The 12796-nt window shown below is 41.4% G+C and overlaps 1 protein-coding gene across 1 annotated transcript in view; it reads right to left on the reverse strand.

Annotated features, from left to right (window-relative positions):
• The window catches only part of VPS41 (VPS41 subunit of HOPS complex), a 769622-nt gene that overhangs the window by 324891 nt on the left and 431935 nt on the right, over positions 1-12796 (reverse strand). The window contains exon 16 of the mRNA XM_069215796.1: positions 7272-7353. Coding sequence (XP_069071897.1) covers positions 7272-7353 — 82 coding nt within the window. The remainder of the gene's footprint in view (positions 1-7271; positions 7354-12796) is intronic.

The raw sequence follows: 12796 nt of genomic DNA on the forward strand, positions 1-12796 counted from the left end.
GACCACCATGTCAGGGCTTTGGCTATTGCTGGGGTTATGTTTATTCGATCTTCGAAGCTTCCCGAAACCTGGAGCCATTGACGGTTGAGTTGCTCCTGTAGCGGTCACATTTTTAGTCTGCAGAGAGGAATCAGAGGTATGCTTGATGACATCATGCCCAACAGGGATTTGAACAGGCGAACAGAAACGCAGCTTCTTTCATGTATTGACTTTGCTAGTGTCAGTAACTTTTGTTGCCTCTCTACTGTGGGACACGCCATGGTGGATTGCGCGTCCAGGTTTGCCCCTAAAAAGGTGATACTGCATGCTGGCAGAGGTTTGGACTTCTCCCAGTTGATGGTGAGGCCTAAACTGCTTAGCGAGGAAACGCCCCTTCTTGTTGATCTGCGCGCTCCTGCGTAGGTGCTTGCTTTTATCAGCCAATCGTCGAGATATGGAAATATTTGGTGTTTCCTCCTCCTGAGGAAGGTTGCGATTGGCGCTAGGCATTTGGTGAATATCCTGGGAGCTAATTTTAGGCCAAAAGGGAGGACACGAAATTGAAAATGGCTTCCGGCTACCATGAATCTCAGGTATTGTCTGTGGGTAGGGTGGATGGGAATGTGGAAATATGCGTCTTTTAGATCTAGTGTAGACATGAAATCTCCCTGTTTCAGACGCAAGAGGACACCCTGCAGGCTTATCATGCGGAACAACTGCTTTTTTAAGTAGATGTTTAGTTCCCTTAGGTCGAGGATCGGGCTCCAATCTTTCCACTTCTTGCGAATGAGAAAGAACCTGGAATAAAACCCTCTTCCTCGCTGTGACCGAGGTACCTTTTCTATAGCTCCTTTGAGGAGCATCTTGTTGATCTCCCTCTTGAGTTGTTCTGGGTACCTTGAAGGAGTCCTGCGAGGAGGATTGGAGGGAGGCAGTTGGATAAACTCCAGAGTGTGGCCCTGTTTCACTAATTGGAGGACCTACTTCTCTGATGTGATGATTTTCCATTGCTTGAGGAACAGGGATATCCTTCCGCCTAGAACCAGAGGAGGAGAGTTGGGTGTAGCCGGCGCCTCGGATGTATCAGGCTCTACGAGCCGAGTCTTTGCAGGGCGAGTTGAGCATCCCCTATTGACAGATCTACCATAAGCTGCTTGCGGTGGCTGCCTTTGTGGGTAATATTGACGGAACTGGTGAGATGAGGAAGGATAGGTTGAATATCTATACAGCTGATATCCTCCTGTATATGAAGGCTGTCCACGTCCTCTAGCTCGAAAGGAAGGCTTTCGAAACTGGAGAGTCCCTAATGATCTTGCCGTATCAGTGTCAGATTTGATAGATTGTAAAGCCTCAATATGTTTACCAAATAATGCCTGGCCATCAAAAGGTAGGTCTAAAATCTTATTCTGTACCTCAGGCCGGAATGATATAGCCGTTAGCCAACCTTGTCTCCTAAGTACAGCCGCACCTGCGAGCTGTTGAAATGCCGTTGTGGCTATGTCCATTGCACAGTCTATGAGTTCCGCTGATGTGCGCTGACCTTCTTGCAACGTCTTCTTTGCCTCTGATCTTCCGTCCTCCGGCAACTGGTCAATATGTGGGGCGATGTCTGCCCATAGCTGTATGTCGAACCTGGCTAACACCGCTGGTGAGCTATCAGCTCTTATCACTAGGCTAGCCATCAAGGAGAACCTCTTCCCAATGTTGTCTAGCCGTCTACCTTCTTTGTCTGGAGGTGCAGAAATCGGAGCAGACGGATTCTTGGACTTCCTCTGTGCCACCTGAGCCACCACTGAGTCCAGATGAGGATGACCAATTAGACATGCTGGGGCATCGTCTGGTGCCTTGTATTTTTTGTCCAAACGAGGCAGCACTGCTGTGACAGTAGCAGGATTGTGCATCACTTTTAGGCCTTCTTCCCATAAGTAGCTGACCAGCGGAATAGAGCGCACAGATTTTTGAAACTGCTCTTTAAAATGATAAAGAAAACAATCTGTCTGTTTTGACGGCATTGGCAAAGCGAAACGCTTAGCTGCTCTTTCCAGGAGATTATGAAACCCTCCGATGTCGTCTGGAGGGAACTCTACCTTTGATTGGAAAGGAGAAGGAGGAGCAGGAATAATGTATTCTTCCCACTCGGAATGAGTGTCAAGGAGCTCCCCTTCTTCGTGATCACCTTCCGACATGTCAGTGTCCTGAGATAAAGTCATATCCGGCGTAGCCACATTTGTTAGAGGTAAAGAGGCCGGTCTCTGACGTAGAGTGGTAACCCCGGAGATGGGCAATGGAGGAGGTTGCTCCCCTTGAGGAGGAAAACGCCTGCTGTAATCAGTCAGCATTGCTCAGAGGTCAGTTTGTAAAGAGGTTGGAATGTACGCCCCTTCTTGATATTGTTGGTCTCCTCCATAGAATTGAGGGTCATAGGTTTCATCAAATACGTCGTCCTGATATTTGACGTTTAATTGAGATGGGCTATGGGCTGCCCCAAATGGTCCCTCGTCGTCAGAGTCTTCATCTCCCTCTAACAAGTGCACTGGTATGAGAGAGGTCACCTTAATAGGTGAGGTGTGCTTTGGGGTAAGTCTTTCATGTGTTTTATGATGTTTTTCCCTCGTCGACGGTGTGGTCGACGGCGCAGACACGGTCTTCGTCGACGGTGGAGTCGTCGATGACGAACGCATGGAAATTTTGATCGATGACAGCCTTACCGAAGAGTCTACCGTGGACGAGGCCGTCGACGATGGTAAAGCCGATACTGTCATAACCGCCGTCGACGATGATGAGGTGTAGACGTTCGTCGATGATGAGGTCGTCGATGCCGCTCTCGTCGACTGTGGGGCACTCGTTGTCGACGATGTTGTCGTCAGAACTGTCGTCGACGGTGGAAGGGTGTAAGTTGTCATTGGCGGTGAAAAAGCACTCCCCGACGGTCTCGTCGACAATGAGGCCGTCGTCGACAGTACCTTTTTTGTAGAAGTATATGAAGGCCTTTTGAAAGGCACAGATGGAGATACAGAGGATGACTTTTTATGTCTCTCAGAACTGCTGGCATGACCTCTCTCCCCCTTTCCTGGAGTATTTTTGAGGTGGAGTAGATGGGCTGAGGCCCTTGTAAGACCCTGAGGCAGTCTTTTTGTGGGCTTTTCTCGATTGTTGGGAGTGAGATCTGATATCTGATCTCGCCCTTTTTAATGACTTTTTAGATATTGAAGAGTCATCACTATCAGAGTCAGAGACTGGATTCTCTCTGTATTTAAGTTTTTGCAGCCAAATCAATAATCTGCCTTCTCTATCCTTAAGAGTCTTAGAGGAAAAAGATATGACAAACCTTACAGTCCTTGGCTGAGTGGTCTGGATAGAGGCAGTATATACAATCCTTATGAAGGTCTTCAGAATGTAGTCTCTTCTTACCACAAGTTTTGCAATTTCTGAATAAACCCTTCTTCTCTTTGTCAGACATGTTGAAGGTGTTATTCCAATCAGTTCAAAGAAGTTTTTCGCAGAGAAAAATATGTTCAAGCTAATCCAAAAGGTGTGAATAAATAGCAGAGCTCTGAGGAGACTCCCTAGCACGACGTGCAGTAGAAAATCTGAGGTGCTGGAGCTTCTCTCAGGAGGATTCTAGAGGGTGGTGTCGTCTGATTGGTGGATGCTCAAGTTTGGTCCTTTTCCTAAAAATGACTCTGATAGACTGTTAACATAAAGAGGCCTAGGGCTCCCATCTCGACAACGGGGAATGATTCAAGCATGTGAATCTATGAAAGTTCCAATACTGGAGTAATTTTCGTATATCTGTGGGTGATTGCTAATGTGAACCATGCTATGTGTTATGTCGTAGTAATGTACACAGCAATATGTGGGAAAATTACATTTGGATTATGTCATCAATGATGTCATAGAACGTCATAAGCAATGTAATCTGTGAGGTCCATAAGCAGAGCATGGCGGGGAGAAAGTTATAGTTAGTGCTGGCTAACTATAACTGCTGAATTTTTTTTTTTTTTTTTTTTTTTTTTTAGTTCAAAACAATGCTGTCAACTGAGAAATTCTCCAAACTATAACATTACTTTAACCTCTGAACCTCTGCTTTTTCAGTGTGTGTGTGTATGTATGTATATATATATATATATATATATATATATATATATATGGATTATAGTCTATATGTATGAAACTATTGTGCCAGTCTATCTACACAATATAGTGAAATATAAATGGGCTTTAAGAGAGATATAACACAACAAAGAGGCACAAGTATATGTACAGAGAAAAGTAAATCATAGCCTCAGAAGACAGATCTAACATCTGTTCCTCAAGCTACACACAAAACTTTATACATGCTGGGCTTGGCAAGGTTAATTATGAAAAACAACTAACATACACACACCAATTTACTACACCAATACTGGTTCCCGCTAGTCTTCCTCACCCACAAAACACAAGCCCACCCCATCACAGTGTAAAAAGGCAAACAAAACAATATTGGTATTCAACACATCAGGGACGTGTGATATGATCCCTTGAGTTACTACATCTGCACCCAGAATTCCAAAATTGGCCAAAATTGACAAACCAACTGTTCAGAAAATCAGTGCATGAAAGACAACTGACATAGAGACAAACTGGTTAAGGTATCTGTGTTCTTCTCATCGCAGAACCACTAATTCTCAGCGAGTATTTCAAGTTAATAAATATGACCATTCTATAACAAGTCTTTCAATGTAACTGCATTATTTTCTCACTATGTAGATCACTCAATCAGTTGGTTTCCGTTTGCGATATGTTTATATTGAAAAACTCTAAGATAAATCAACTGAGAAATCAACAGAAGAAACAGACCCAACACCTATAATTCAGGCCATGCTGATCACTGCCCTCGACCATATTTGCCTACTGGTGAATTCCTGCACCTAAATGCACAATACATTTTATTATTTAATATTCGAATCAACAGAACAAAAAGAAGAAAACATTCAAAACAATCCCTACACTGGAATTGAGGTTTCTTTTGTCTTGCCCCTTCCAGGTCAAACACATATACCCATTTGTAGGTTCCATAGATATGGTGTAGACAGTGTAGTACTCAGGCATGTGGATACAGATACCCTAAGCCTGATAGCATGCAACACTGGTGCCTGTAATTCATACATTATATCTGCGTAAATCTATGCTCTGGGAGTCTTTGCTTTTTTAGCACAAAGACACATGCACCTCTGAGATATGCTGGAGATGTCTCCCATTATCAAGAATACCTACATGAGCAGAGAACTGATTTAACAGTTGTTATAATTAGTTGCTGGAGCAAGTGTTTCACTGACCATAGTGTCCTCAATAATATACCCTATTTTTTCATGAATATCGCCTGCAACAGGCATGAGGGCTTTGTATGCTTTACAATAATGGAGTGATAATATGTGCTACACACTAGAAGACATATCAGCTAAAAACACTAAAAACTATCACTGACTGGCAAAGCCTTGGAACACTGAGTCTCCATACAAATGACCAATTATGATAATCAAAACAGTCTTCCCATTCCCTGGTAATCTGGATTCGGCACAAAGACCGCAACGGTGACTGTCCTGGCGCAACATCTACCATATCATTGATGATCCTACCTATGAATCCTGGTTCCACTGGACCTTTCAGTAGCTACTGACACCACAGATCACGCAAAACCGCAGAATTTTATGGAGCACAAAATGGGCCTTGCTTTTAAGTCCTAACCCTGTTTCCATCTCATCTTCTTAATCATATTATCTGGTAATAAAAATGTCAACAGCTGCTCCTCCATATCCATCCCGGATGATCTGCAGTGTATCCCAAGATTCAATATTACCACTTCATACGTAACCTCTTTCTTCAACCCGACTCCGATATTCCCAATTAGTATGATGTTAATATCCACCAATACGCTGACAATACACAGCTATATTTGAAGACATTATATCTAAAGGACATCCTAACAATGAAGACCTGCCTCACATAAATTCAATAGGGTACATCAAACAACTTCCTCCTACATAACACTTAAAGGATAAAACTTTCTCTCATTACCTCAAGCAACATCAAGAAAATGGGCAAAGCCCTACTAAATGACCTCTCCTCTAAAATCTTTTCGTCCATCGCTTCATTTTCCATAAAATCCTTGGGATTCACTATTGACAGCATCCTGGCTCTAATTCACATACCAACAAACACGGACAGCAGCCTGCTCTGAAAAAATTAAAAGAAAACGTTTCTTTTTCTTTTTTTTGTGCGTCCCATTTTCCTTTAAGGAAAACGGGAAGCATTTAAATAAAATCCTCTGCTTTATTTAAAAGCAGTCACAGACATAGTGGTCTGCTGTCCCCAGCAGGCCACCACCTCTGTGAGTGTGGCCATTCCCAATGGGGTTGCAAATTTTGACCTACCTATGGATATTTATGAGGGTGGTCATTTGTGACCCATTGGGAATCGCAAACAGTGTAATTAACACTGTTGTACATCACGTTTTGAGACACGCAATTTGTGAGTCGCAAAACCTGATATTTGTACATGTGGCATTTATTTCCTACCTGAGTGGCTCCAGACTCATGAATGAAGAGTCTTGCCCTCCTTCTTCAACACTGGACCAATCCACAAATTCCACCCCTCACACCCTGAAGATTGTAAAAAAATAAATTAAAAAAAGGTCCTAATGTCGATCCACAGAGAAAGCTGGTCCACAAATTAATCAGATCTTGTGTGGACTATGGCAATGATATTCTTGCTGAAGTTCACCTATCTTCCCTCACCCTCATCAAGGCGATCCTCTGTGCGACAGCTTGGCAGATCTCAGGCACACAGGTCTCAGGAGCACACTTTCTCTTCTTACAGATACCATCCTTGAACAAGCCCTTAGCTCAAAAACAATTATTCTCTGGCATGGATTCTAGATTTTGGAACATTCTTCTTTCCTAACTCAAAACTCAACCAGATCTGCTAGCCTTCGAAAGGCTTTTTAAATCCACCTGTTTCACCTCTCATGAATTAATTCAGAAACTTTCTACCTAATACTTCCAGTTTGCCTTATGCCTTTAGCTTCTTCTCTCTACCTATTACTTGTATTCCTGTATTCTGGACTTTACAACTTATTTGTTACTGATGTGTATTCGAAAAACAAAAGTAAGCAATTAAATATTACCAACCTACCATAACACCATTATCATGTAATAACCAATTCTTTAGCTGGCATACTGGCCTTTGTCGCTTAGTGTAGCTACAGAAGAGAAGTACATAATTCATTTGAATACAATTATGTTGTCACTAACTTTGAGTTGACCAATTTTCTTGAATCTGTAAACTTCGTCTTCCCAGAGTTTCATATTTTTTCCAAGTATCTTTTGGCATTTTCTGAGAAGAAAATATATGATATAACAATCAGTAGTAGCAAAACATGCAACTCCAAAGTAAAAAAACACTGCATTTTTTTGTCTAATACATGAATTTCAAATGTTTTACGATATAACAGAAACATTACCATAATTGAGAGCCTGACTTAGAGTTTAGCGGATGAGTCACTCCATCACGAACGTGACAAATATCCCATCCCCCTAACTACAAGTGTCATAGGATATAATACAGTTGTTAGGTGGATGTTTATGATGGAGTAACTCATCCCCTAAGCTCTAAATTAGGACCTTAGTTACAAAGAGCTTTTTGCTTATATAAATTAAAATTTGACACATATGAAAATTTCACATTTTAGATACATCATGAGTCTCATTACTACAAGCACTGCACATCATTTTTGTCAACTTGCAAATAGCAATAAACCTGCATAACTGAACACCGGCACACCCAAACATTTTGTTACATTAAGGTGTGTATTGTGTAACACTAAGCTTTCCCACCTAAGTGGCTTCTTGGCAGTGAGGGATCCGAATAACCCCAAACAGAAAGATAACTGAGAAAATAGCCACCAGTTGACCTATTGTGTTAAAAAAGTAAATGGTTTACAATGACCATGGTCACTGGACAACTTAATGTTAAGGGGAGTATGTTTCATTATTGTGATGCTCTCTACTGAGAATCCTTGACCCCCAGGTGAATTTTTCTTAACTATGGCAATTATGTTTTGTCCTTTGGTCAAATATAAAGTGGTATAACGTAAGTATAAAAGCAGCATTTTAGACAAAGAGCTTGGCTTTTTGTGAGTTATTGATCTAAATACTATAGAGAGTGATTTAATTTGAACTATGTAGGAGACTGTGCAATGATCAGCAGGCAGATGGCACATGATCACAACTTAGGTGGATCAATGAACCACCCCCTGCATTTTAGAGCCATAGCAAGTTTTGCATTTTGGAATCTTTAGGCATGCGCTGTTAGCATAATATAACCTTGACAGCATTAAGGTGTATACCAACTATATTCAGTGTGGTCTGAAAATCTAAAATTATATCTAGGTGTCTGATTTTAGACAATGGGGGGAAATGAAGTTGATTAAATAACTAGTTCACCAGAGTGATGCTAACCCTTTCAACACATGGCTATGCATGTACTACAATTCCTTTTAAGTAGCTGAAATAGGGGGCAAAGTTTTCATCAAAAACAAAAGAACTGATTCACAAAAGTATTTATGAGTTGGGAAAGTAGTACTATAAAAATACTCTTTAAGATTCCAGCACCTGTCCAATGCTTTGCCTTTCCTAGTATGACAGGTGCTGCAAATGGTTCTGTCTACATGATTTCCAGAAGTTGAAGTTTTAAAAATGCGTAGAAGTGTGAGCACAAGTAAGCACTGGAATGTGCCAAGGGAAGAATGCCCTAGAGTCCCTGGTACTAGATAGTTACTACTGACCAAAGGGTCCCCTTCATGACCAACGGGATTTCAAAGAAATTGCTGCAAATGTGATCAAGTCATGCAGACTACAAAGGGTGGCAAATGTGAGCATGCCCCAAAGATTACTACATGATGAGTAGCTTTTTAGGTAGTCAGTGAGGACTGCTGAGAGTCTGCACACACATCTGGGCAATTACAACACCTTTATTCACCCCTATCATGATGGCCGAGGATTGCAATCCAGACCTAAAGAAGAGCATTGGCAAAGACAATAGGTTTTGCCTTTGTTTTTTCTTTTGCATTCTATCTTACTAACTGGATTAAGAAATATTAGAAAAAGGTTAAAATGTTTGTTTTAAATTTGATAAACCTTTAATAGTTGTTTATTGTGATATATATTTTGAATTAATATCCCAAGGTTCAAACTCATAATTTGTACCTTATTTAATATGGCATTGTATTAGAGCAGTGGTCTCCAAACTTTTTTATGCCGCGCCCCCCCCAGTTAAAAACAGAGATCATTGGGCCCCCCCTCAGAATTTTTCATAATTGTTTTATAAAGATGGCAATGTTTAAATATGTCTAGACCTATTTAAACATTGCAGTTAAGTACTGTTATATTTTTTAAAATGCAATAACATGCTTCTGCTTAAAACAAAGGCCTGTTATCTGTATTATGCTTCTTTTGGCTATACTCTGGCGCCCCCCGCGGGATCACTTGAGGCCCCCCGAGTTTGAAGACCTCTGTATTAGAGTATACTAGTAATGTGTAGTTAGTAAAGTGCCACTGCACCTGCTGCACCATTCAAATCCTGCCCCCATTAACTGCTAGGTAACCACAATTGTGACTGCCTGTTTAGTAGTAAAATATAGAAATATTTGGTGTGTAGAGGAGCTAAGACAACTTTTGGCTCTGATGCCACTGCACCTGCTGTACCATTCAAATCATGACCCTAGTTCCTGCAAGATAACTGCACTTGTAACTGCCTGTTTGGTAGTAAAATACTGCAATATTTAGTGCTTGGGGGAGTTATGGCAACTTTTGAATCCGATGCCACTGCGCCTGTTGCACCATTCAATTCATGACCCTAGTGTCTGCAAGGTGACTGCACTTTTGACTGCCTGTTTAGTAGTAAGATATAACTATATTTGGTGTTTAAAGGGGATCCTAGAGCTTTTGGCCCTAGTGTCACTGCACCTGCAGCACCAGTAAAATCATGACCCTATTGCCTGTAAGATAACTGCACTTGTGACTGCCTGTTTAGTAGTACAACATTGCAATATTTGGTGTTTAGAGGAGTTAGGTTATTTTTGGCCCTGGTGTCACTGCACCTGCTCTACCATTCAAATCATTAACCTATTGCCTGCAAGGTAGCTGCACTTGTGACTGCCTGTTTAGTAGTAAAATATAACGATATTTGGTGTTTAGAGGGGATCCTAGAGTTTTTGGCCCCGGCCTCACTGCACCTGCTGCATCACTAAAATGATGACCCTATTGCCTGCAAGATAACTGCACTTGTGACTGTCTGTTTGGTAGTGATATCAGGCAAAATTTGGTGTTAGAGGAGTTATACCAACTTTTGGCTCTGGTGCTAGTGCACCCAAATCATGATCCAAGTGCCTTAACTGCACTTGTGACTGCTGGTTTAGTAGCAAAATATAGCAATAATAAGTATTTAGTGGGGTGCCTAGAGCTTTTGTTCCCGGTGCCACTGCTCCTGCTGCACCATTGAAATCATGATCCTAGTTCCTGCCAGATAACTTGAGTCAGCATCTTTAGTAGTAAAATTTAGCAATAATCTGTGTTTAGAAGGGTCCTCACACCCTGTGGTCCTGATGCCACTGCACTTGCTGGACCATTCAAATCATGACTCTAATGCCTGCAATATAAATGACCTTGTAACTAACTGTTAGTCACTAAGAGAATAAAAATAAAATAAAACGTTGCCCAATTTTACAAATGACTTTTCTTTAAAAAAAAAAAAATGGGTGAGTGATAATTTAAGAAACGAACAAATAAATAATGTTAATATTTACAACAATTATTGATCAGAAATGTAATTAAGTAATGAAAAACACAACACAATGAGCCCACTCGCTGCTTGCTGTACATCTGCACTTGATACTCCATTGCACGATGGCCGAGATGTTACACACATTTTAACGCAAATTGACTTGCATTCAGTTAATCTTTTCATGTACAAACATTAACAAGTAAACAATCACCAGAAAATGACTTCGGTCATGCTCCACAGGACGACAAAAGCAGAACAGAAACGAGAACGGAAGAGCAGGAAGTGACCTGCTAGCCAATAAAAAAGCAAGTAAATTGAAGCAATGTTGGGGTGATATTTGAATGAACAATCGGAAAGTTCAGTTAAGTAAGGGGCAAAGTAGGGGAGGGTTATAAGTCTCATTAAAGATTTTTTTTTTTAGTAACACAAGACTTAGTAAGCATAGCTCAAGCGCTGTGCAGGCGAAACCTAAAAACAAAAATTACCATCTCTTCAAGCAGCCGAAGCTGACCACTCACTTGCTAGCATCCCCTCTACACTTCACCATATACAGAAACAATTGAACTCGTCCTCGTTGTCAGTTCTTTAACTCATTTGACTCCCACCATCAAGTTCTCCATCTCTGACAACTCCATAACCCACACCACAGTTCAAATATCACCACTCAACAATTTGAACAACACATCGTCCATCTCAAAAGTGAAAATACCTACAGATCCCAGAGATTTGCACTAAGTACGTCAGTCTCATTCTATGCTCAAATGGCAACTCCGTCGACCAATGCTCTGATTACAATCTATAACTTTAACTATTTACTGCATATCGTCACTCCCTACATACTAAACCCATAACCAGATCTCTTCAACCATTCACAAGCTAAAACCCCAAATGCATTCCAGACTTCACAAATGAAGGAATCCCACTATCAAACGAATCTTGAGCCATACAAGAATGCTTTCAGTACACTGACTGAATCAAAAGCCTACACTACCTTCATCTCTTCTCTTCACATCCTGACAGGAACTCAAAATACCCACTCTCTCCACAGCTCCATTACTACGTTGTCCAACCCTGAAGAGTCCAAGAGTATGTGTCCTACTTTGCAATAAAAATCTCTACCATCAGAAACACAGTCACCAAACTACTTGATGCGCACCCTCTGGCTCCCTTCCCATTATGCGCGCTCATCGACCTGGGCTCTCTACCTTGACCTCTCTGACAGAACTCATCCCTATCCATTGGCATGCCAACCCACGTTGCATCCTGACTGTCCAATTGACCATTTCTCCACCATGCAACTAATGGTGGCCCTGCCACACACAGTGGCTGTGAAGGGGTTTTTATCTTTTATTAGCATACGTTCATTATTAGTCTTAGATTTTAGAGAGCCTGGCCCCAGCTGTGAGTTGTTAATGTTTCGATGTGTTTTGTTAATTATTATGCTTTTCGCCGTTAGTTGTCATGGATTCACAGGTTTAAATTGCTTTATTTTTTTCTTTTCTCGCAGTTCCACTATTCTAGCAAAACATACAGGGCTCCATGTTGTCTTTTATGTTCATCATTCTAGTTGAGTGTGTACGCACTGGTTGCTAAACAGTGATCTCCACCCATTCCACTATCTTGGTGTTATGATTCCAAAAGATGCACATGTGCAATTATAGGGTAGAAATTTCGGAGTGAGTTTCTCCTTCTTCTTTTGCATCCACTAGCTCTACAACAGACAGACGTTTAATTTAGAAACGTTGCGGTGCTTATGCATGCTGGATGCCTCTCTCTCGAGGCTTCTCGGTGCACTGCACACTGGTTACTATGTCGAGTTATCCTTTATGGTAATTAGCTCAAGGTCATTTTCCAAATACAGGTTGGAACGTCATGGCCTCATTATTGAGCAGAACCTACACATCCTGTTACTCATCGAGATGTGGCTGAATTAGCACCAGAAATTAGTGAGTGTGTAGCACTTATCGACAGAATTCATCATGTACACAGAGTAGGT

This window comes from Pleurodeles waltl, chromosome 2_1 (genome assembly GCF_031143425.1).
Source record: "Pleurodeles waltl isolate 20211129_DDA chromosome 2_1, aPleWal1.hap1.20221129, whole genome shotgun sequence".
NCBI lineage: Eukaryota > Metazoa > Chordata > Amphibia > Caudata > Salamandridae > Pleurodeles > Pleurodeles waltl.